The 26,094-nt window shown below is 38.7% G+C and overlaps 1 protein-coding gene across 1 annotated transcript in view; it reads left to right on the forward strand.

Annotated features, from left to right (window-relative positions):
- Nucleotides 1–26,094, forward strand: part of LOC139732267 (polyamine-transporting ATPase 13A3-like) — a 48,553-nt gene that overhangs the window by 20,186 nt on the left and 2,273 nt on the right. Inside the window, exons 5-23 of the mRNA XM_071643139.1 lie at nt 4,434–4,514; nt 5,502–5,571; nt 6,699–6,833; nt 8,090–8,156; nt 9,084–9,215; nt 9,800–9,964; nt 10,826–10,936; nt 11,936–11,982; nt 13,107–13,295; nt 13,762–13,823; nt 14,548–14,692; nt 18,420–18,536; nt 19,045–19,198; nt 19,836–19,956; nt 21,022–21,146; nt 22,065–22,240; nt 23,258–23,368; nt 24,179–24,411; nt 24,870–25,190. Of these exons, the coding sequence (XP_071499240.1) occupies nt 4,434–4,514; nt 5,502–5,571; nt 6,699–6,833; nt 8,090–8,156; nt 9,084–9,215; nt 9,800–9,964; nt 10,826–10,936; nt 11,936–11,982; nt 13,107–13,295; nt 13,762–13,823; nt 14,548–14,692; nt 18,420–18,536; nt 19,045–19,198; nt 19,836–19,956; nt 21,022–21,146; nt 22,065–22,240; nt 23,258–23,368; nt 24,179–24,411; nt 24,870–25,190 (2,562 nt within the window). The remainder of the gene's footprint in view (nt 1–4,433; nt 4,515–5,501; nt 5,572–6,698; nt 6,834–8,089; nt 8,157–9,083; nt 9,216–9,799; nt 9,965–10,825; nt 10,937–11,935; nt 11,983–13,106; nt 13,296–13,761; nt 13,824–14,547; nt 14,693–18,419; nt 18,537–19,044; nt 19,199–19,835; nt 19,957–21,021; nt 21,147–22,064; nt 22,241–23,257; nt 23,369–24,178; nt 24,412–24,869; nt 25,191–26,094) is intronic.

Here is a 26,094-nt window from a genome sequence, read left to right on the forward strand (position 1 = left end):
TCATAATAATTAATTATGCTAATATATGCATAAAATCATACATTTTGCTCTAAATCAGAAATTAAAGCTCCTAGAATCCTAATTTTTGGTGAAGACATTCTTTGTAGCATTCCTAACAATGTACTTGAAAAAAAAATTTGGTATCAAAATCAATTTCTTATGTATTTTATTGTTTAATGAATTTCTTATGTATTTCTTTGTTTTTTCGACCTTTTGTTTTATCATTTTTTTTCCGCAAAATTTATGACAGAACCGATATCAAACACAATTATGCTAAAATTAAATAGTTTCACCCTATAAAAGTTGAAATAATCATATCTTTATGAATAAGAAGAGAAAACTCCATTTGCATAGACTTTATACACAAAATCATGATTTTGAGCCATTTTCGGTCTGACAGGCATGTATAAAACGTTATGCAGCATCATAACGGTATGCACGATTTTCGTGAAAATGGTGTCAAAAGATGCGCGAGACTTGAAAGTAAAAAGTCAGCGAGAGGCGCGGTCAAAAAATTTCGCGCGGCGGAGTAGTGGCGAAAAATGTCGAGGGGGGGTTGATTCAAACCCCCCCCCCCCGGCCATTTTAGGGTTGAATAACTCGGTTTCATCTTGTTGAATAGAGCACCTCATGCAAAACTTTGTACCATTGTACTCGTGACCATTTACTATTTGTATATTATATCCCTCACAAATTACTTTTTGTCCTCTGATTGGTCAAGAGCACGGAAAACGACAAAACATATTTCTACTATACAAATCCTTTTCCCATTCGCATCTTACTATTCTCCCTAGAGAAATAGTACAAAAACTATAGCATGCTGCCATGGAGATACTTGCTACATGTAAGCTCACGCGCACCACTCTTGTCACAAGCATGTAACCTGCATGAGACATCACGTCACAGTACAGTTTTCCACCAAATGCGTGACGTCTACGCTTCGAGAGATAAAGGGCATTGTGCAGTCAATGCATACACTTTCACGTTGTAATTTTGTGCCTGAAAAAAAAAAAGATGACTCTAGATCAGTAAGCCACTCACTTTACTTTGCTTAAGTCTTAAAATTCATTGGGAAGGATATAAAGCAAATATACCAGGCCATTGTTTGAGGTTCTGGTTACACCATGTGCCTTCGTAGACTTCAGTAGCACTATTTTCTGAGGGGCGTTGTCCCGAAGAAAATAGTACTACAGGGGGGTGTTTCATCAACGCTTGTCAGCGCCGACAACTGTCACCCCTGACCAATTTCAGCAAAATCCTTGGTTTTGATTGGCTGAGATGCTCTGGTCACTGACTGTTGCTATGGTGATTCAAGTTGTCGGCGCCGACAAACGTTGATGAAACACCCCCCTGAAGTCACCCCATGCACATAGTTTCAACCAGAACCTCTCAGGCCTGGTATATTTGTATAATATTTGCTGGTGTGTCTGCTTCCAGTGACTGTCTTTGAGTTCAAATGCTGTCATGATAAATAGGTAGGTAATGTGTGAGATAAGATGGTGATGAGCAAATAGTGGGTAGATCATGCCAGTTATGCTTGATTGGTGATCTATTGTTCAAGTGATGCCATCTGTAGCGGTATTCACGCACAGGAGTTATCGGTTTTTGCATCGCAGTGCAAAAAATAATTCTATTTTTCCCGTGTTCATACAAGATTTTTTTAAAAATCACTCTGCTGTAAATGAATCACTTTGAACCCCCAGTCTGCGCATACCTAAACGATAAGCAGCGTGTGACAACATTCATGTACCCAATTGTGTAGACCTAATGGCCCGAATTCATGAAGGTGGTACAATTGAAACCATTGTTTAAACCATGGACAATTTGTATGAAGCCGCAAGTGTCGCATGGCCTATTTCGTTACAAAATCAGTCATTTTGGTGATGAAATAATCATTCTGTAACGAAATAGGCCATGCGACACTTGGCACTCCATACAAATTGTCTGTGGTTTAAACCATGGTTTAAATTATACCACCTTTGTGAATTCGGGCCACAGTGGTGAATTGCATTAAGGGGATCTAAAAAAGGTACGGTTACTTATTGTTCTGTTCATAAGGGTCATGTACGGCAAATTAATCGAAAGAGTTTAAAAGAAAGCAAGCGTTACCAGAAAGCAAGCTTGATCGATTTACTGCTTGTATGTGTATGTGTACTGCAAGAGTTCAAATTTTTTGTGTGTCCACACACAAGAATTGGATGCTTTCACATCACGCCTGATTGATTTCAGATGTGTGTGAATGGAACTTGTGGGTCATTGGGGTCGCCCATCTGTACTAGACAAGAGGTTACAAACATTAATGGAAATGGTGGCTGTGATTATGGCTTGAAATGTGCCCCCCTCCTCCCCCCCCCCCCACCCTCGAGCTTATTGTTTGTCTGCCATAAGACAGATGTATGACTGTTCCCCGAGCTTTAGATGATATTGATGCTCTGAAAATTCAGACTGATTAGTCATTTATAAGCCCACACAGTACCCTCATTCTCTTACTGAGCAAACTAAGCTTTACAGTTCTCTGAACTTGTGATTTCCAAGTGTTCAACACTATTTTCAAGGGTAAAGTCTATTTGCCCAAGCATTGATTGATTTGCCATTGCTTGTACAGGAAAACTCAACAACCACATCCTTCAGTAGTAATTTATATAAGTTGCGTATGAATTTCGAAGTTTATGTAACTCTATGTGTCTGTAATATATTGTTAAAACAATTATATGCCCTGCACTATACCAGATCCTAGTATTATAATGTTAAAATTCTGGATTTTAAAGGGGCATTCCACACGATTTTCATAATTTCACATCATGTAGTACATAAATCGACAGCTCCATGTACAGATTTGTGGAATTTATTGTCGTCCTTGCGCAGAGAAACCAATACTCTAAAAGATCTATAAAACAAATTACACTGAACAGTGTTGATGACATAGAAGCCTCACGTATTTCAGAAATGTAGCAGTGTAATTCCATTACAATACAGCTTGCTAAGTTCACCTGTGTAGAATCTGTATGCATGCCTTCTTCTTTTGTTCTGCTTCCTTGAGCCCCGAGTCATGCATTCTTATGGTGAGGCTGCCATGTCATCATCCTTGTTCATTGCAATTTGTTATAAATTTTGAAAACACTATTATTCCTTATCCTAATCACTATAAATTCTGAAACTCTGTACTAAGTATAACTAATTTATTGTTGTTCAAATGTAAAAATCTGAAAATCATCCAGAGGTCTCCTTTAAGGTGGATGGAATACACTTTTATGTGAGGTGCAGCCTTGAAGAAAATTTCTGTCACTCAAGAATCTGTAATTTCACCTGTAGCTCGAATCTGTGCATTATTTGTTTTATATCACATTTTTCTCCAGGAATTGTCAACATCTTACAACATCATATGGTAGCAATGTTGTGTTTGGTTACATAATGCTATGTATGCCAATGGCTGAATAGAATTTAATGAATGAGGAATAGAAAGTTTGTTAGTGTCATTTCGTGGTGAGCACTGATGATATCAATTTAAATCGCACTTATTATCATTATTATCATAATTAACATTATCATCATTAAATCATTATCACTATCATTACCATCAAGTACCAAGCAGTGTACTCTCAGATGCATAGACATTCACACATACAAGTATCACTGGGCACACACACACACACACACACACACACACACACACTCACTTTACTATGTGGCTGATATACCTTTACTTCAACCTGAACTTGCTGTATGCTGTAAACGAGGAATGTTCATGTGGATTTTAATTTCACAAATTTTGCGAGAGGCAAGATTCCCTAAATTAAAATGCATGCAAAAGTTCTTGGCTACACTGTATGCATTGAATGCCAGTGACGATTTGCAAAATTTTCATGCTGCAAAAAAGGCCGTAGGCTCCAATTCACAAAAATTTCATGTCATGAATACTGTATATCATGTTTTATAGTAATCTGTGTACGATGCACAAATAACGAATGATTAAGAGTGCAAGAGTTCAAGACTTTTGCGGCAGGTGAAGGAGGAGATACTCTTATCTGATGCAAAAGGCAAGTACTGGGTAGATTAGAACATCCCATCTATCATCAAATAAATAATATTCTGCCTTTTCACACATCAAAACCATTCAATATTTGTTTTATGCAACACCTGATGCCAAGTCCGGAATGTAACAAAACTGCAAAACGTGCAAGTTATGGGAATGCAGTTAACATTGTACATAATGTATTGTACATGTCCACAGTTAGTAATGTTACCATCATGTGCTATCCAAATCCATTCAACACTTTTTCTTTATTTATTTATTAATCTTTTTAATGAAAGCACAATGGTGCAGTAGAGCCCTAATAATATTGAATGTCCTATGATGAGCTACAAGATTGTATTTACCAGTAGGTATTATTATTATGATGATTTCTATTCATTGCTGATGTGTTTTAACACAGGGGACTGGATAGGTATACCACAGCTGATGACTTGTACAGGCGAGCTCATCTGGGCCTGGACTCGAAGGAGAGGTCTGAAAGGTAGGTCCTGGAACCAACAGTGGTCACACTCTCACTATATAGGAAACTGTAGGAATGAGGTCTCTACCATGTATGTTTATCCAAGATCAAGATTATCCAGTTTGTTGTGTCAGGACTTTCAGTTTTAGTTGTTCCTCTTCTTCATTTCACAAGAAACTATTTGGGTCTAGGGCAATTACCCTCTGGGCAATTACCCCAGACCCTCCCCTGGCCTTAATCCTAATCCTGAACCTAATATTAACCCTAACTCAAACTCCTAACCTTAAACCTACCCTAACCCTAATCTTCACTCTAACCTTACCAGTAACCAGTATTTAGCCGAGGGGGGTGGGTAATTGCCCTCTGGGGGTAATTTACGAACTAATCATCTTGAGGATTTGTATCGTATTCTTTCCTAGATTGATAATAACCGAGTAGGATACATGTACATGTATGTTAGATGTTTGAGTGACTACATTTACGTGTACATGTATGTTGCCCTTTGTAATATTATTTGGTATGAAATAATCAGACATTTATATTCATTTGTAAGTTCTGCATCAGTTGTTTCCACCAATCTCATCTATGACTTTGAATCGCTGTAGTTGTGTGTGTGCTTTGTATTGTTGTTGTTGTTGTTGTTGTTGTTGTGGTCTTTTTTTTTGGGGGGGGGGAGTTGTTTGTATGTTGTTTGTTTGTTTGTTTGTTTTTAATCCAAAGCATCACATGAACCTGTTATCTTTAGATTTTACAATTTCCTGTACAGTTTGTGGCTTGCTCCTTCCATTCCAACGAGCAGCAAACAGTGGGTTAAAGCCCTCCAGGTTGAAGCATGAGGGGTAGCAATTTGTTTTTCCCACACCCAGGCTCATTACAACTTCCCATTAGTATTAGCCCAGGGCTGCTACAACCACCCCCACATTATTCACTGTGGCAAATCTCTTGCATGATTGATAGAGAAATGTGCAATATGCAACAAACCTTGTCAACTGTTTTTTCTCTTTCCAGGCAATCAGTGTATGGTATCAACAAAATCAAGATTAATGTGAAATCCATCCCACTGCTACTCATTCAAGAGGTAATATATATTGTCTTCTAGTTTAAATTACAGCTCTGCTCCCTCAAAGTTTTATAGTTTCATCCAGCGTGTCCATCCCACGGGGCGAGAGTTGCAAAATTATCGCCCATGGTCTCAAGTACAAAATATGACAGTTTGTGGACAGACAATCTTTTCATCTCTATTTAGCAGGGCATGGTATTTCTTGCTTGCCTCTCTGCCTGGCACAGATCTTACAATTTATTTTATATAGATATTTTTTTAGTCCATCACAAATTCTAAGCCCTTCAGAAGTGGAGGAGACATCGTGTTTCACAAAAAAAAAGAAGTGGGAGCAAAATTATTCAGCTGTTACCATTTAGCATTGCTATGCTATACATGTTTTATATGACTCATTATTTTTCATGGACAATGTACTTTATTTTGATTCACTATTAATGATGAGGATGGTCTGCTGCAACACCTAATGGGAACATGCAATCTTTGATATCTTGTTTCATGTTGTTTTGTATGTTGGATCAAATTCTCAAAGCTAACATATCAAATTGTCCCTCTTTGTTAAAGGGACTGTACAGTACTTGTTGAGGTGAGGATTCAGGCTAATGGTATTCCTAAATGAGATATTGAGAAACCTCTTATGAAATATGAAAGAGCATGTAATTTCAAGAAGGATACAAGGTTTATTTGATGAAAATTGGTTTTCAAATGGCTGAGATATCAAAAAAAAAGTGATAATAATAAAAGGCTACAGGCCACGCCTTTTATTTAGATCTCTTTGTTTCACCTTGTTTTTGGATATCTCAGCCATTTCAGAACTGATTTTCATCAAATAAACTTTTGATACCCCTTAGAACTGCATGCTCTTTGACATCTCATGAGTGGTTTCTGAATATCTTGCAAAACATTAAAAGCAAAATCCTCACCTCAACCAGAACTGTACAGCCCCTTTAAATCTTGAAGCCAGGGTAAGAACATCATAATCATCATCAATAAAATTGTACACAATCAAATCTTACAATTAAATGAAAGTACATCGTCTACAGTACAGAGCACTACCGGGTTTCTGTGAATCTATGCTTTGACTTCAAGCTTTGGTACATGAATGCATGCTGAGTCAAGAATGGCTTCTACTTTTTTAATTCGGGCAGGTGCTGAACCCCTTCTACATCTTCCAAATCTTCAGCGTGACGGTGTGGATAGTGGACGAGTACCTCTACTACTCCTTCTGCATCATCGCCCTCTCCGTCCTTTCCATCTCCGTCTCGCTCTACACCACCAGGACGGTGAGTCTAACATATTAATTACTGTATACTTGATTAAGCTGTTATTTTTGCATACAGATATTTTCGCAAATGAGGAGGTCATAGACATTTTCACAAGATATTGTTTCTGCGAATTGTCACTAGCATAGATGCGCTATCGCCCAAGCCCATCAAGACATTTTCGCATGTTGTTAAATTCGCGATCCAACTGTGATTCGTGAAATTTGCGATAATTAAACCCTCGCAAGCATAACAGCTTATACAGTATCGGTGACATATGCAGTATTTTGATTGCATCACAGTGCAACTGGCACTTGATTTACGCTGTGATGTGGATGCGTCTCAGTTGTGCATGTTGCCATGTCACACTGTTCAGGATTGTGTTGTGCCAGAGTAGGTTGTTACCGGTGATACCGAAATGATTTAAAGATGATAAACTGAGTTTCGGTAGGTGAAAGGAATGAATCTAATCTGTGGCCTGTTAGGAGCAAAATTTTGATAGTGTGAGTGCATGTTGACAATCATTTATCTGTGTTTAGAGTTGTTCATTTGTTTAGACTCTAACAAAAGAGAGCATCTATCAAAACTCCTATTGCGTGAGTCCGCAGTGGGTAGCCTGCACAGTAAGTGTTGTGACCCCTCAACACAGAACCTCTTGTTCAACATGCATTTTGATGATGCAGACAAATTCTGTTTCTTTTCATTGTTTTGATGATAGATCCAATTTCAATCAAACCAGCCCATAATGGCCACCTGTCAATAGTCTTCACTCTCCCAGTTTTTCTCTCAAGCTTCCGCCAGAGATGAATGTATCTGTGTTCATTGGTATTACAGATGCTGGAGGCACGATCTGAATTGTATGTGAAAGTTGAATTACTACTAGATATGTATATGGCAATTATTTATATACCAAGGTAATTTTCCACTGAGTCATTGGTTGTATGTCTGTAGTGCATAGATACTTAACTATTTTTCATCAGTTCAAATCATAGTCATTTGGGTTGCATTCCCCTCTCTCCTTCCTGTACCTTTCTCCATTTGCTTTCTTTCTTGTCAGATCCCTGATATTATTTTTATCTATTTATCTGTTTCACAAGACAAGAATGTCTTTTTCTCTTTCTACTTTCTCTTTCACTCTGCTTGTGTGAAATATTTTGTGTTTTTCATTCTGTGGAATATCAGTCTTTGTGATTTACAAGATTGATATATCATTGGTATTTTCTGATACTAATGATACCTACTTCTTGACATCTTTCATTCTCCTTGTATGTTTGCAGCAAGCAACCACCTTGCGAGCCATGGTCCGGTCCAACACCACCGTTCAAGTTCTTCGTCCAAATGGAGGTGACCTCATTTGTTGTTTACCCCTTTGTCATTTCTGAATTACTTTGTAGATTGTCTGATTAGAGTTTATACTATTATTCTCCTCACAAACCTTTCCTGCGACTTAACATTGCAAGATTTCTTTCTTAAATTTGTGGAATTATAGCAATGATTTTACTCATATTGAGACTATACCTTGGTGTGTGTGTGTTTATATATGGGTTATGTGATAGGAATTACAGGTCATGACAGTCAAATCATATTGTTTTATTTTGGTTTACTTTATCTTTTGTTTTTCCTTGGGAGATGTTAAAAAATATATAATATACATCCACATCCATGCATTTGTGTGTTGTCAAGCAAGGTTTACTGTGTAAGTATTGATTTAGTTTGAGAGGGAAACGAGAGTATGTTACAGCCCATCTAAATTTGCAGAAGTCTCTTAATGATTAAAAAGAGATGGATTTTTTTTTGTTGGTCCTCTCTCCCTCTATCTTTCTATCAATCTTTGTCTATCATTTATCCATTCATCTGTCTATCTATCTGTCTGTCTGCCTGTCTATCCCTCTATTTGTCTATTCATCTATCTATCTATCCATCTATATATCTATCTCCTTATCCATCTGTTTCTCTATCTCCTTATCCATCTGTTTCTCTATCCATCTCTATCTCTATTTGTCTCTGTCCATCTATCTGTCTTTCTGTATCTCCATCTCTCTATCTATCTATCTATCTATCTTTTTATCTATCTATTTATCTATTTATCTATCTATCTATCTATCTATCTATTTATCTATCTATTTATCTATCTATCTATCTATCTATCTATCTATCTATCTATTTATCTATCTATTCATCTATCTATTTAACTATCTATCTATCTATCTATCTATCCATCTATCTATCTATCTATCTATCTATCTATATATCTCTGTTTTTGGAGAGCAGAAGTGGAGACGGTGTGGGAGGACCAGCTGGTACCAGGAGATGTCCTCATTATTCCCTCCAGTGGCTGCACGATGACGTGTGATGCCGTCTTGGTGGCGGGGAACTGCATCGTCAATGAGAGCTCCCTCACAGGTAGGATTAGATCATGTGACTTGAGTCTGCCTTGTCACTGTCTTTTGACTACTGTAAATATTAGCATTTCGTAAATTTCCGTGCATTTCATGGCACTTGACACAAGTGCGAAATAACAAACATGCATTTTTTTTTTTTTTTGGCTTGTTGTATATAATACTTCTTATTTTAGATTTTGATTGTGATGAAATGAAAACATACAGAATTCATCTTAGCCAATCTTATCTTAGCGCGAAAAATGCCTCACACAAAAATTTACACTCTTACAGTATGACTCTCGTAGCACATTTCGTCTTAGTCGTTGCCTGATGAGAATTGGCCCCGAGCCTTTTTGATAGGCAATCAGTAGATCATGATATGTGTTGGAGTATAAAGGTATTAAATGTGACTATATCTGCAAACCATCAACAGCTAGTTGAAGGAAAGAAACAGGGTATGGAAGATGATTTTATAACATGTACATGATACTTACAGGTTCATTCCCTTCATATGGAATGGCACATAACTTTGAATGAAAGTTGGTCCCACAAAATATTTGAGGGGCTAAAAGATTTGACTCTTGTGACTTCATTAACCTCTGCCAGGGGAGAGTGTCCCCATCACGAAGACACCACTGCCCAACCCTGAGAGTGGGGAGCTGACGTACTCCATGGACGAACACAAGCGACACACTCTGTTTTGCGGCACTCATGTCATCCAGACCAGGTTCTATGCAGAAGAGAAGGTCAAGGCAGTGGTTGTTCTTACAGGTGAGATACCTGGGTAGTTGAATTTGTATGAATGGTATAGATAGTCTGGGTGCCAAAGTCACATTTTGGGCCTAACCTTGTCTTACCGTCCTCACAATATTTTTTTTTTAATGGTTTTACCCTATTTCTAGGGTGTTGAATCCAAATCTGGATGATGCAGCTCTTCAAGATGATTTTTTTTAATTACATTAATAAAGAATAGAAATAAAGATTACTGAAAAAAAAAAAAACATCCTTGAATATTTTGAGATATTCAAGATGGCCACCAAAATGGCCACCACAATCTGAAGTTTCTGTATATTTCCTTGTAAATAGTGAAAAATAGACACACAAATGAAGTTTGACTGTATTTTGAGGGTGCTGAATCTGAATCCGGATGGTGCGACTTTTGCTTTCTTGAGGATTTTGAGATATTCAAGATAGCCACCAAAAATTTGAATTCCTGAATATTTCCATTTAGCAGGTGAAGAGTTAAAAAGATTTGATGATTTTAATCAGTTTTGAGGGTGTTGAATCAGAATATGGATATCGCAACTCTTGAATCCCTGAGAGTTTTGAGATATCCAAAATTAACATATTAAATGTATCTTTGAACATAATCAAAACAGCAATTGAAAATGAAAAATGAAGCTTGAATACTGTGTTAGCTGTCAAGCTAGAAATGTTGTGTGTTATATTCTGTATGTGATTGACAGTATAGTCCTATTGACTTTATGGATGTGGTTGGGATAGAGGTCAGTTCCATCTGAAATTAAAGTCTGTGTCTACAAATGCGATTTAGGTAATGTAGGAGATGACTGACTCCACTCTGATGTATCTTCTCCCCCCCCCCCCCCTCCCCCCTTTTCTGTCTTGCTACAGGTTTCTCCACCGCCAAAGGAAACATGGTTCGCTCCATCCTGTACCCCATGCCCACTGAAATCAAGCTCTTCAGAGATTCACTCCTCTTTGTCGCCATTCTGGCTGGCTTTGGTGAGTCTTCTCTCTCCTCCTTCTTTCCCCCTTGAAGGGCATTTTCAGTCCAGAACTACTTTTCCTTGATTGATGAAATTAAAATCTGGTGTTTCCTTTCAGCAGAGACACATATTCACAAACTTTTGTGCATCCACAAGAATATTCTTGGATAAAATTTTATGTCACCTGGCAACTTGTCAATGTGTAGAATTCCATTTCCACACAGGGTCACTGGAGTGACAATACGATGAGTTGGCTCAGTCGGTAGCGCGTCTGCCTCACGATCACGCGGCCCGGGTTCGAACCCGAGTCTGGACTGAGCAATGTTGTGTGTTAGCATACCGTCCCCTCTAGCAAGAGGCAAAACACTCTGTCCCTCAGATAGGACATAAAATGGAGGTCCCTAGTGTGAGAGAGTATTAAACAACTCATGCACGTAAAAGATCCCGCTTCATTCATTCATCGCAAAGAGCAGGGTGTCTAACCCGGTGAAGTGGTCCCACCCCACATCCAACTGGACCCCATGGAAGACCAGCTTAACGTAGCTGAATATGGGCTATCCAGCCGTCTCCTCAGATGGAAATAAAAAAACAAAACAAAAAAACAAAACTAGACGAGGAGCTTATTAGTGAGTGGAATGCATTGGGATGCATTGTAAACCAGCCCGTCAGATTGATCTTGATAAATCACTGGTCTGATCGTGTTCATTGACCCTTATTCCGCTGGGCTTGTTTTGTTTTGTTTTGTCAAAAAGAGAAGACTTGAATTACAATCCAGGTAAGTCACTGGTCAAAAGAGGTCATTATTATTTCATCTGCACATGAGTATTTATGAAGTCCAGGCTATTACAAATATTTTTTCTCTCTTGTCAATAGGCATAGAAAGGTCGAGCAAGCACAAAGAGCATTTCATGTCCAGTCTTTTGTCTCTTTGTTTATTTTTATTTCAAGCTTTGTCCAGAAACGCTTCACTTTGTGTAATCTAAATCTCTCTTGTTTTTTATTCCCCTTCCCCCAGCTTTTATTGGTTTTGCCTACACTGTGGTGGTGCTAGCAGTAGATGAGGTATGTATGAGAACTTGCAGTATGAAGAAAAACTTCAAACATCTGACTTATGTTAGGAGGTTAATTGCTTGCTTGCTGTAGACTAGGTTGGTTGGTGGGCTTGAATGTTCTTTAGAATACCTGGTAGTGTCAGATACCTCGAGCAGTAAAAGGGTTCAATTATGAACTAAATCCGGTAGTTTGATCAGTGAATATTTGAGAAGGCCAGGAGAAATACAGAACAATTTTACCGACAGTAATAAGTGCAGAATATCAGGAAGTCTGCATGGTGGCTTGAAGTGTGAATTTAGTGTATCAGACACATGGAAGTTTTATGACTGAAAACAATAGACTTGCTCTCAAATAAAGATACATACTTGTCATGACATGAAATTTCAAACAGGGCAAAGTCTTTTTCAGAGAGTCTGCTATTGAAAGTTATGTGCCAACCTGAAGGAAATGAGGGGTCAAGTGAATTTAACTGTTGTATAGATTTGTTACGTATTATTCGTTACCAAAGAGTCAAGTTTTTGGTTATTGTTGCCAACTGTTCTGTATATTAAAAAACAGATACATGAAGCACATGTGATCATAGTACAGATGTATAATGTGTAATAAAAACTATTGAAATTGTACAAAATAACCATACTGTGTGGTACCTTAATACGTGTATATAATGTTTGGTGATGTTGCTGAAAATTGATGGATTTGTAAAGCAATTCCATACACAGAATCAAATCAAATCAAATCATGTCAAATCTGGAACTTTTGACACAGTGTTTATTGCATGGGGCCATATCACAGCAAATTAATATCATTGTTCTTCTATTGCTGCAATTTCATGTATGATGAAGGCGAGAGGCATTTCACTTAGGACTTTTGATATATACCACCTCTTCATGAAACTACCATGCTGTCAGATGATAATTGCCTTTTCACTCATGCCAGCAAGTATGGGTCTGAAAAATAAAATAGTGAACCAGAAGGGCCATTTCGATAACATAAACTAAATTGGTGAATTACTCAACCACATAAATTATATGACTATACCGGAGAATCACTCTATCACATAGGTGTCCATTAAATGATTTTTTTTGTTGCTCCTTTCGACTACCACCTTTACCTTCCCCCCATGAAATCCACAGACTGCTGTGAAGGAGATCGTTCTAAAATCTCTGGACATCATCACGATTGCCGTCCCCCCTGCCCTGCCCGCTGCCCTGACTATTGGCATGGTGTACGCCCAGCTCCGGCTCAAGAGGAGGGGCATTTTCTGCATCAGCCCCCAACGCATCAACCTGTGTGGAGCCCTGGACATACTCTGCTTTGACAAGGTCAGTTGCAAACTAGACAAGGCAGAAAGGCTTTAAATTCTTCATATATTGCTATTGATATTATGATTTTGAAATTGGTCTTGGTATTGGTATTGGTATTGTTATTGGTATTGGTATTGATATTGGTATTGGTATTGGTATTGATTTTGGTATTGATTTTGGTATTGGTAGTGGTATTGATGTTGATTTTGGTATTGATATTGGTATAGATGTTGATTTTGTTATTGGTATTGGTATTGGTATTGGTATTGGTATTGGTATTGGTATTGGTATTGGTATTGGTATTGGTATTGGTATTGATGTCGAGGGTGCCGTGCAGATGAAAGTTCTTGGGATTTTAATTTCCTTTTGATGTTCTAGATATTACTTTGATAGTTGGCACTAGTCCTTGGTTTATGTGCACGTGTCTTCCTCATGAACCCAGACCTTAACTTGACTCTCTGTATTCTCTTCACCCCTTTGGTAGACTGGGACTCTCACCGAGGATGGATTGGACCTGCTAGGCGTGCAGGAGACCTCAGAAGGAGGGTACGTTTAGTTTTGCCATGACTTTCCCTAGATTCACAATTTGTTCATTGATCGTATTGTCCTTGGGGTGACAAGACCTTGTCTCTCAATAAACTTTTGTCATTTTTGCAATATTTTCATTAAGATAATATCAATAGTGATGTTTAATAGTGTAGAAACATTGTTTTGGATTTCATTGATAATGATACCAGTATTTTTAATATTCAAAATTGAGTAAGGATTATTGTTTTTCTTGTCTCCCCAGGGAAGATATGTAGTTTCTATTTCTGCTATGAGTGTTGAACAACAACAACAACAACAAAAAATGCCAAGAGGGATTATTGATACATCAGATGACTTATTTGAAATGCACATCTACATCACAAAGATGAGAAACAGTAAGAGCGCATTTACACTGAGCGCAGTAACGGCAACGGCCATGCTTTTTGCTATGGTGCGGCAAAAGGAATCATGTCTGGTTCTACTATTTTTTTTAAAAAAATTAGTAATATGAAGATTAATTTTGTAACAGAATTATTAGTGGGGATGTGATATTGTAACAAAACCAAACATGGTTCCTTTTGGCACACCTTAGCAAAGAACCAGACCATTGCTGTTAACATACTTGGTGTATTAAAGCGGGCCTTAACTCCTACATACATAATTTTGTTTTGATTTCTTTTTCCAGGTGACCTTTGCAATTAGGTATCAATGATTGTTTTTATCTTGTTCTTTCTATTTTCAGTTTTGGCCCCATGATAGCTGACCCCACGTCAATCCCCGTCGGTCCATTTGTGTCCACCATGGCCACCTGCCACTCACTGACCTTCATCAATGGAGAGCTGGCCGGGGACCCCTTGGACATCAAGATGTTTGAAGCCACAGGATGGGTGAGTTATCTCCCCTCTTCTTCCTTTGCGAATTTGACTGTTTTCTCCTCGTTTTCAGTAGGAAAGTTGGGATAATGGTACAGTGTGTTTAAGTCAAATTGACAGGAAGTTTGTCTGTAAAAGTGGAGGGGGGGGGGGGGTTTCGCATAATTTTTCACGCTCGGTTGGGTGAGATGAATTTCATGTGTTCTTTTTATTTCCACGGAATCAAGACATTTATGAGTGGAACATCGACGTGCAAAAATATTTACGTGTTTTTATTTTCGCACTGGTTTCTGGTTGTGCAAAATGTGTGAAAATTTCCACTTTTACAGTTAGTATTCTAACAATAATCTAAAGAATCAAGAAATGTAATACTCTTCATCCTACACATTGCTGTATAGAACATTTGGGCGCGTGTCGCAAAATTTGTGAAGTAACTGTCTCTGTAAAGAAGGTTATTGAAGAATGAAAAGACTAAACTGTATTGTAGGTAAACAAAGAATCATTCAATTGAGAATCTAGATATATTTTAGTCTGTCATCATATATCTCTCTGTATGGTCTCGTCGATGTTGACACAGTGAAGGGAAGATGTACAATGGTAGAACATGAGGAAGTGGAAAAAGATACAACTGTATCAAACTTGTTAATAGGAAGGAGATAAAATGTGTTGCACAAGATAAGTAGGCTCTGCGTGATTAATAGTTCCTTGACTCCTCAGTGCTTCCTCTTGGAGCAAGAAGAGGGCTTTACTGTGACACCCAGTGCTGCTTACAAATCTACAGTAAAAGTGGACATTTTTTGTGGTGTTGAAATTTTCGTGCAACCCGCGCAACCAGAAGCTAGTGCGAAAACAAAAGCATGCAAATATTTTTGCTTGACATGTGTTCCAGTAGTTGATGTCTTGATTCTGCGGAATTAAAGACAAGTGAAACTCTTACCTGACCGAGCGCAAAGAAATTAGTTGTGCAAAAATATCCACTTTTACAGTACACGTAACTCTCCCTGTTAAAGAAGGCAATGAATTTCTTGATAATTTGCATTAGTGTGAACAAATTTGGATTTTTTTTTTTGTTCATAGATGTGTGTCACCTACAAGCTCTATTTGTATTGATCCCCAAAATATGGTGGATAGTGATGCCAGCTACAGAACCATTTACAGACCTACATGTATCATGACCTTTGACCTTTCAAGAGGGAGAACAAGTAAAACAGAATGTATATTAGTTGCTACAGGCAGAAGAGCAGCTGGAGGAGGTTTAGATGCATTAAAGGTTATGCTACACTCTGCAAATTATTCAGGGGCACCATCCTAAAAAGTCCCTCTAGACACAAAGGTACATTGTGATTAGATTGTGTGGTTAAAGTCCTTTTCACATATGTATCAGCTCACATTCACTATTGGATGTTTGTTGGCATACACGATCTGTCATGCAGTTATGCAGACTAAATTTGCATAGGATGATCATTGAGCAATATGTAAGCTACCATTGTAAATGCAAGCAAGAGAGTTGAGTCTCCTAAACCTGTTCCATGGAGTCAAGTCAGTTTATGTGACTAGATACAAATCTATAGAATGTATATTTCTTCTTGGGCTATAGTAGTATTTAGGTAGTATCAAAAGAGGACATTTTTAGAGACACATGTTTGTGGGTTTTGCATTCTTTGTCCCAAAGACGATGCATGAACATGGTGATACCGAAGATGGTATGGTATGTAGAATCTGATTTCATACTCTACATTAATGTCGCAGCAAGCTTCCATACATTCATGTATAAACACTCCACACAAATCACTGACTAGCCACATACCCTTGACAGATTACAAAAAGCATTGTCGTAATTCATCAGTGATAAGCGTCATCATATCCATTGTCATTTTCATTGATACGTGATCTCAACTTCAAGGGCAATTGTTTTGTTCTCAGGATCACAACATGTTTATCTTACGAATATTACAGTATCAAAAACAATGCTCATTTCAGACTGACTGTGCAGTGTATAATCCAACTCTGCTGATTCAATGCAATCTTTATTATCAAACATTTATGTGCATGAAACTTAATCATGGAAATTTCTTTTATTGTCAAGTTCTAATCATGTGTACACATATGGATTTAGGTTCATTCCTCCAGTGCTATTAACATTAATATTGTCAATTTCAGGCTGTTTTTGTCAAATTTCACATACCAGACAGAAGTTCATGAAATTGTCATACTTACATGTATTTTTGTTCATATGATCACCAAAACTACCATTAATTGATTAGCCATGGTTCACAGCTGCTGTATAGAGAATTTTCAGTTGACATAAACAAGGCATTTGTTGTCCAAAATTCTTCCAAAGACCTACAGTGTACTTTGTAATATTTATGCTATGGGGGACTCGCACCTAACTTATTTAATCAATGTTCAGTGATTTTTTTAAATTTTTTTTTTAGAGTAATTGCTGTCATTTTAGACGGTTGTCTCAAGAATTATGCAAGTTCAGTCAAACATGCATAGCAGATTGTATTGCAATACTGGTCACAAAAAGTGACTTGAAAGCAGCTTTTGTAAGGTATTGTTGTTCGTAGGTGGATTTTGATGTGTAATCCGTTTTAGCTGTAATGAAAATTTTCTGTTGGTCTACTTTTCACTCTACAGATGTATGTAATAAAAGTCAAATTGAGTCCGCGGTGAAGATCTATACAACGACATGATATCCTGTAACAAGTAACAGTTTTGGCCTCTTGTGTGATGATATCGTGCTCTTGCAATCATGACACTACTCAGCCACATTTGCTGGTCAGGTGACCACCCTGTCAATCACATGACAACATGATCTTATCACACATCACATCACATCCCTTTGCTCATATGCCACATAATCTTTTGCTGATTCAGTAATATATAATTTAATGAGAGTAATATTCAATGTTGTCACCCCTAGTGGTAAAGACATATATTATATCAAACCAAATGTCTTCTCAGTGTTTTGTACCACGATATGCTAGGAGGAGTTTATTGATTTTGTAACAAAACTGCCTCTTTGTTTGTTGGTATACTTGAATTTATTGCTATGTATGCTTGAATGTAGCAGCTTGGCTAGACTGCTGCTGAGAGCATGCTGCGAGTGCAGTGTAGGTTCAGGGTTTCATTACAGTGAATGTGTAATGATATGATGTCGGACACTTTAAAAGCTGTGATGTGATTGATCAGGGATGTATATTGAAGAGGTGATTATTATTATTTGCATCGTCATTACTAATATTGATATTAAAGTATTATCAAAGTTATTTGTCATCAATTATTCAGTCATCCATGAAAGGAAAAGATAAATGTGCCAATGACACATGTGTGTGTGTGTGTGTGTGTGTGTGTACGTGCGTGCATATACAACATGTACATTGTGCTGTAAAACCAGAAACTTTTGTGAATTGGCGCTGACGGCCTTTTTCGTGACACAAAACTTATGTGATTGCTACTGGAATTCAATGCATTGAGTAGACAAAAAACTTTTGTGTGCATTTTACTTTTACCTGTCGAGGATGAGTCCCGAGTATACTCTGGCGATGGTCTATGGGAAATGCGTGTTGTAGCAAAATCAAACCGTCCTCAACGGGTTAAGTGAATCTTGAATCCTTATGAAATTCACGAAAGTTTCATGCACAAGAAAATTTGTGGTTGTGCAGTAGTTTGCTTCATGTAAAACACAGAGTAACATCCCATTGCCTGGTTCTACTGATTGTTGACTGACTCTCTGCAGATCCTAGAGGACTCCAACCCGGCAGAAACCAGTAACTATGACGCCATGGTTCCCACGGTGGTTCGCAGCCCAGGCAAGCATGCAGATCTCAAGGCTGAGGGTGACACAGGCGAAGAGGTACAGCAACTTTCATTTAATATCGGTATTCGCTTGTTACTGCTTAAAAAACAACAACAACATTTTTGTGCACTCGGCTGGATAAGAGAAATTTTGTGTGTATTTTAATTCCACGGAATTGAGATATAAAGTAGTATTCAATACAATGAGCAAGAAATTTGTTTGCTTTTGATTTGTGAATGAATTTCTTTTCAAAAGAAATGCATGAAAATTTCCTCTTCTACGGTATTATTTTGATATGAAATGATATGCATTATGTGCAAACATAACACCTTCAACTCCCCAATTTAGGCCAAATGGCTCACTGAAAATTCTTTTACTGCTCAGAATACAAATTTTGCACCAATATTTATGTTAAAGTTTTATATGATGTTACAATGTTAAGCACATCTCCCAAAAAGAGAGGAAAAAAAATGAAAATCTAAATATACTGGTAGTTGATCATGAATTGAAGTGCACTAAAATTGCTAAGACGTGGTTTGAGCTGTCTGTTTCCATGGCAACACAGGATGCGGGCGAAATTGGCATCATCAAGCAGTTCCCGTTCTCCTCCAGCCTCCAGCGCATGAGTGTGATAGCCAGGGCCATGAACGCCAAGCACATGACTGTCCACTGCAAAGGGGCACCGGAGAAGATCGCCTCACTCTGCCTACCAGACACAAGTATGAATGGGTGGGACTGAGACAAGCTTGTCCCCATTTTAAGGGAATATTCTGAGCTACAGATGCTGTTGATGCATGAATCATGCTATGTATTTCTTGCAGCCATTTTCACATAATGAGCTCTATTTCAGTGAGCTCTCCTTATTTATAATTTTGCACATACAAATATTTTGTACATACCTGGTATCTTGTATGCCAAAGATATTGCACATTATCATTTTCTGTGCTATACGTACACTATGTAGTTCAGTGGAGAGCAGAATTTGAAAATGATTCCAAATTGTTTTCAATAGCCGTTCATTTTAACCATAATCACTTCAAAGGAACCTGGCGCATCCTGGCTTATGGACAGGCTATCAATATCAGTATTAGTAACTTTTAAAAACAAAAGAGGTATAATTTGGTATACATCTTTGGTAAGTTAAACATTTCTTGTGTTGGTTGTTTTTGCGCAGTATTCAGTTAATGCTAGATTGCACACAAAGGAATAGTTAACATAGTTACATTAAAAAAAAAAGATGAATGAGAAGTTGTGAAATAAACAGTCAAGATATCATGAAGAATTCCCAGCAGGCATTACCTGAATGTATGGGACATGAATTAATCATGGTGTGGTTAATAATCATTATGCCTGCAGTTCCAAACAACTTTGAAGACACCCTGAGATCCTACACTGCCGATGGCTTTAGGGTGCTGGCGTTGGCATGGAAACCCATGGACCCCAGTCTCCAGTGGCACAAGGCACAGAAAATACAAAGGTAGGAATGTGACTGGCCCATTGGCTGGCTTTACTCTTAACACTTTGAAGGCTAGTGCAGAGTATACTCAGCCAGATGTCCATAGGAAATGTATGTTCAAGCAAAATCATCTCATCTTCAATGGGTTAATGTGATGTCCTTTGAACTGGAGGTGATGTTTTATGTTCACTACAAAGATGACACGGTATAGTAGCTACCAGCCCATGCTTTCGCTTCACATAGCTATAATGCCTTAGTTCCACTGCTGCCGAGGGCAAGTTGAACTTGTTTGATGAGCAAAATGAATTGGTACTTTATAGGTTTTTCTGCTCACTGTGATAGAACAGAGAATCTGGAAGACTCAGGGGACAGAAGGAAGAATTAGCATACCAGTCATGGGTGTAAAGCTGAAGGGGTCAAAGAGAAGTAGAGTGTACTTGAAAAGTGGATATTTTCGCTCGAGGAATTTTTTGTGTTCGGTTGGGCAAGACAAATTTCACATGTTTTTAATTCTGCGAAATCAAGACATTCATTAGTGGAGCATGTGATGTGCAAAGATATTTGCATATTTTTATTTTTGCACTGGTCTTTGGTCGCATGAAATGGGCAGAAGGTTCCACACCGCAAAAATTTCCACTTTTACAGTGGCTTACATGGCAGCTGTGCCAGAGCATTGCAAGCTCAGCGAAAATGAGACTGAAATGTGCTGGTGACTGGCGTATTGGGTAAAGAGGTTGCAGAGAATTAGAATGAGGATAGCTGAGACATTCCCACTTTGCTTCAGTGGTCAAAGAGAAATGAGGATCTTTGTAGAGCATGTCAGGAATCCCTTAACTCCAATTTCTGTCCATCGTGTTCACACATGAATATGCAGTTCCAGGAGCATTTTTTGTTTTGGAACATACTGTACACCTACTTGACCCCCATAGCACTCTGCAATATGTGACCACTCACCGTTCTGACATAGCTTTAATGTATGGTCTGCTCTGGGGTGACAGCATGAAGTATCAAGCTTGTCATATTGAACATGTGACCTGAATGCCATGATTTGATTGGTCCATTTGGGTTCCTATACCATATTTTCAGGGACTCTGTGGAGAAGGACCTGCAGTTCCTAGGCCTCCTCATCCTCCAGAACAAACTCAAGCCGGAGACGATCCCTGCCATCAGGGAACTCCACGATGCTAACCTCAGAACTGTCATGATTACAGGTATTTAGAATGAGAAAATGTTTTTTGTTGTTTTTTCCTCATCTTTTTGTACCTGGCATTAATGAATCTTAGCTTGAAATACAATGTTTAAAGTAGGGCTTGACACTAACTTTTTATGCCTCTGCCAACGAAGTGGCCGGAGGCATTATGTTTCGGGTCGTCGGTCCGTCCGTCCGTACGTACATACGTCTGTACGTCCCGTTTTGTTTTTGTCGATATCTCAAGAACCGCGTGGTGGTTTTACATCAAACTTGGTATGAGGGTATATCCTGGGGGGATAATACTTTGTTTGGATTTTGGGGTCACAGGGTCAAAGGTCAAAGGTCACAGATTATTTTGTGAAAAAAAAGGTTGAAAATTCATGTTTTTCTCCATATCTCGCAAATGGTTCACGGTATCTTCATGGAACTTAGTATATATGCTTGTTCCAATGGGCAGTGATTATCTAGGGAAGTTGGGGGTCATGGTTCAAAGGTCAGGGAGTCAAAGGTCAAGGTCAATTCCTCAAAATATCACTACTTTCCTTATATTTATGCAATGCCTGAAGGTTTTTTTTTTTAAACTTGATGTATGCATGTATTACCCAATATATATTCTGTGGGAAGTTTCTTGCCAAAAGGTCAAAGGTCAAGTGTAAGTGCTAAATTGCACAAGGGGAGGGAGGGATTACTGAACACTTGAAAAAGCCTTGCATGTTTTGATGGAGTGCATTGGCATGTAAAGGCTTAGAAAAGATGTGACATTAAGTTGTATTTGGGTAATACATGTACTTCCACCATATTGACCAGTAACATTAACATTTGTGTATTTATTTCAAACTTTGAAAATAAAAGATAATCTACATGTATATATTTGCCAAAGAAAAGAATGTAGCTTTGATCACTCTCTCTTTCTCTCATTTTCTGTCATGGAATGCAGGAGACAATATTTTGACAGCGGTCAACGTTGCCAGGAAGTGTGGCATAATCCGGCCAGGGGGGCGTGCCATGCTGGTGGAGGCCACCACGCCCCTCAACGGCGACAAGCTGGACGTCCAGTACAGTGTGATGGAATATCATGACACTAAGGAAGAGCTACGCACAAAAGGAGATGTGGTGAGGAGGAAAAAGAAGAAGACAAGCATCTTCCCTTTTCTTATGTATTTTTAAATATGTGCTGTGAAACATGATGTTTTTGCAGCATGAAATTTTTGCGAGTTGCCTCTAACATTCAATGCATATAGTGTAGACAAGAACTTTCGCGTGCATTACAATTTTGCAAATTTTGGCTTTGGCGAAATTAAAATGCACATGAACATTCCTCGTTTACGGTATGCTTTTAGCATAACATAACTAAAGCTCAACCAAGTCTTACAAAGTATAATCTTTTCTTTTTTACCTCAATTGTTACTTTAATCTTCTCACACACAGCAGCATGCATTTACATTCTAAGAAGCTGAAAATTAGGTAATTTTTAATACAGAATGAGAATATATCTACATGATTACATACTTAAAGGGATGGTACAGTATTGGTGGAGATGAGAATTGGGCTTTTAACTTTTTGCGAGATACCAAGAAAACACTTATGATATAGTACAGAGCATACTATGTTCAGAGGAATTCAAAGTTTATTTGATGAAAATCGGGTTTGGAATGACTGAAACATCCAAAAACAAAGTAAAACAAAGCGATCGTAATTAAAGTATGGGTCCCACACTTTATTAGAATCGCTCTTTTTTGGATATCTCAGCCATTTCAAAACCAATTTTCATCAAATAAACGTTGAATTCCTCGTGGAATTACATGCTCTTTCATATTTCATAAGAGGTTGCTCATTATCTCACCAAAAAATGTTAGAAACCTGAAATTAGGTCTCAACCAGAACTGTACGATCCCTTTAACACACCATTTCATTGTCACACTATGTAAATGGGTAAAGAAAAACTGGCTGTGTATTGGTCAAGAGTGCATTTGTTTCTGCCTTTCTGTTGCATTTGGATGAACTTCACTTATTAAAACTTTGTGAATCACCTAACTTCCTTTATTTGTTTGTAAAATCAATTGGAAAATGAAAATGTGTGCTGATTGTTTGTCTCATCTTGATGTGTCTCATCCTGTAAACATGTCACAGGGTGTTGGAGAGATCATAGTCGACATGGAAAACAGGAATGGGACGGCGTACGCCATGGATGGCAAGACGTTTGGCGTTATCAGAGAGTATGATCCAGAACTCATGAACAAGGTAGGCCGAATCTAAGACTTTCTATCCACTTCACATTTATAAACAGAGTGTTGTACTATACATGCCAAATATTTCACAAGGTTTTTATTTTTGTGGGTTTGGTGCTATTAGCGAATTGAAAAACACACAAAAATGTTAACTCTCATCCCGACATGAATGTGTCATTCATTCCTGTACTCCACAATCACGAATTTAAACACTTGCAAAATTGTCGGGAAGTTTTGACTTGCGAAAAATTAGACTTGCTATTAAATGTATGGCGTATACGGTACTGTAAAAGTGGATATTTTTGCGTGACTAATTTTTTGCGCCCGGCCGGGCAGGGAGAGTTTCGTGTTTTTAATTCTGCGGAATCAAGGCATCAGCTACTGGAACATACGGCAGGCGAAAATATTTGCATGCTTTTATTTTCACGCTAGTTTCTCGTTGCGCGAAATGCGTGAAAATTTCAACAACGTGAATATTTCCATTTTTACCGTAGTCTACTCAAATTTCAACAACCCCCACTCACCCCCCCTCCCCACCAAAAAAAAATATTTTAAAAATGCATGAGTCTGTCAGAAGGCTAGACTGGCAGATCGTGAAATATATTCATGGCAGTTATAGGTCAACACGTTTCTTGTTACAGATTTATCCTGACAGTATACTATATATTCACTGCAGGATTACAACAATATATGTTCAGTTATGGACTCGCAGTGAGCACTCATAGCAAGTTAATATCCACCTGAATCTCATATTCATGACAAGTATATGTCAGCAAAGGTCTTCTGATGTACACATATCCTCTTCTCTCCTCCCAACCACCAGTTGTCTGTCCATGCCAGCGTGTTTGCCCGCATGTCTCCCGACCAGAAGATGCAGCTGATCGAGATCTTCCAGAAGTTGGAATACCATGTCGGGATGTGTGGGGATGGAGCCAACGACTGCGGTGCTCTCAAGCTGGCCCACGCGGGCGTGGCCCTGTCGGAGGCCGAGGCATCGGTGGCGGCACCCTTCACGTCCAAGATCCACGACATCTCCTGCATACCGACTGTCATGAAGTGAGTCTACTGTAATACTGTCTGTCTGCTCAGTCAACTGGTCTATCTATACATCTTTCCGTTTTATATCTGTTGCGTTATATCTATTGCATTTGTACATCACATCAATAAGTGCTTTATTTACTGACTTACTGCAAAATAGCTCTACTTGGGAGTGTAGGATAGCTTTGCTTTACCTGTAGCAAGATTGTATTACAAGACGCATTCTTTGGCCCTGTGCCCAATCCTCAACTCTGAAGACCAGCGGGTCTGCTTTGTCTCACATCTGTGCTTTCACTCAATATATGGCTAGCAGAAGATAACTTCTCCCATCTCATCCCCATGCATAAGCTCCCAAATCACAGCCATGTTGAAATCCATCAGGAAATAATGAGTATATCTCAAGTGATGTTTCAATGTATATGCCGAAGATGCACTCTCTCTCACACACTACTCACTTACTACCTTTTGCCACTCAGGGAGGGCCGCGCCTCTCTCACCACCTCCTTTGGCATGTTCAAGTTCATGGCGCTGTACAGCATGATCCAGTTCACCTCAGCCATGATCCTCCTCTGGGACTCTGGTTACCTTGGCGACCTGCAGTTCCTCTACATCGACATCATCCTCAGCACGGTGGTGGTGCTGCTCATGGGGCGCAACGAGGCGTACCCCATCCTGGCCAGTGTGCCTCCCCCGCCCCAGCTGATGGAGGTGACCATCATCTTCTCCATGGTTGCCAACGTCTTTGTCCAGTGCGTCCTGCAGGGGGGCATCTACGCCCTGACCCAGCAGCAGGTCTGGTGAGTGCACTGTCAGAGAAGATGTCATTCCGAGTACTGTATACTGTATACGCCGAATATTTCGCGAGATTTTTATTTTCGCGAATTTCGGGAGTCAGGTGCTATTCGCGAAATTAAAGACACGCAAAAATATTGACTCTGATCCTGATGTGAATATGACGTATGCGTGTACACTTCTCCATTCAGTACAGGACTCCACGATCGCAAATTTATCACTCGCGAAATCATCGAGAATTCCCGATTCGCAAAAATTTAGACTCCCAAAATATATGGCGTATACAGTAAGTTGCTATTTTGGTGTACAGATATTTTTGCAAATGAGGAGGTCACGGACATTTTTGCGAGATGTTGTTTTCGCGATTTAGCACTGAGGCTATTGTAAATGCATTATTAGCCTAGTGTATGGCGACATTTTTGCGTGTTGTTAAATTCACAGTCCAACAGTAATTTGCAAAATTCGAGGAAATTAAACCCACGCGGAAATAACAGCTTTCACAGTAACATTTGAAGAAAGTAATTCATTTAAGAAGTCATAATTTCTTCTGAACATTTGGGTTATATCAACAACTTGCAAAAAAGGTCAAGAGACTGCGATTTGCAAAAATGTGTGTACACAAAAATATCAGTGTATACAGAACTGGAAATGCATAGTCCGTTGATGCGATCATTTTTGCACATTTTGCCTGCCATGGGGCAGAAAAGATTGCCCAGGTAGAAGCCAACCCAGGGTGGTCCATGAGGGGTTTGAGCATGTTGCTGCAACATGCTCAAATTCTTGTGCAACGTCCTCAAAAGCCGGCAACATGCTAGACAACATTCTCACCATAAAATGTAACAAACGCAAACAGAAGAAAACTGACCAGAAATGAATATGATTTATTAGTGGGAAAATGAGCAAAGAAAA

Source organism: Diadema antillarum, unplaced genomic scaffold (genome assembly GCF_040938485.1).
Source record: "Diadema antillarum isolate AM-2024a unplaced genomic scaffold, OU_Dant_1.0 seq00000407_RagTag, whole genome shotgun sequence".
Taxonomy (NCBI): domain Eukaryota; kingdom Metazoa; phylum Echinodermata; class Echinoidea; order Diadematoida; family Diadematidae; genus Diadema; species Diadema antillarum.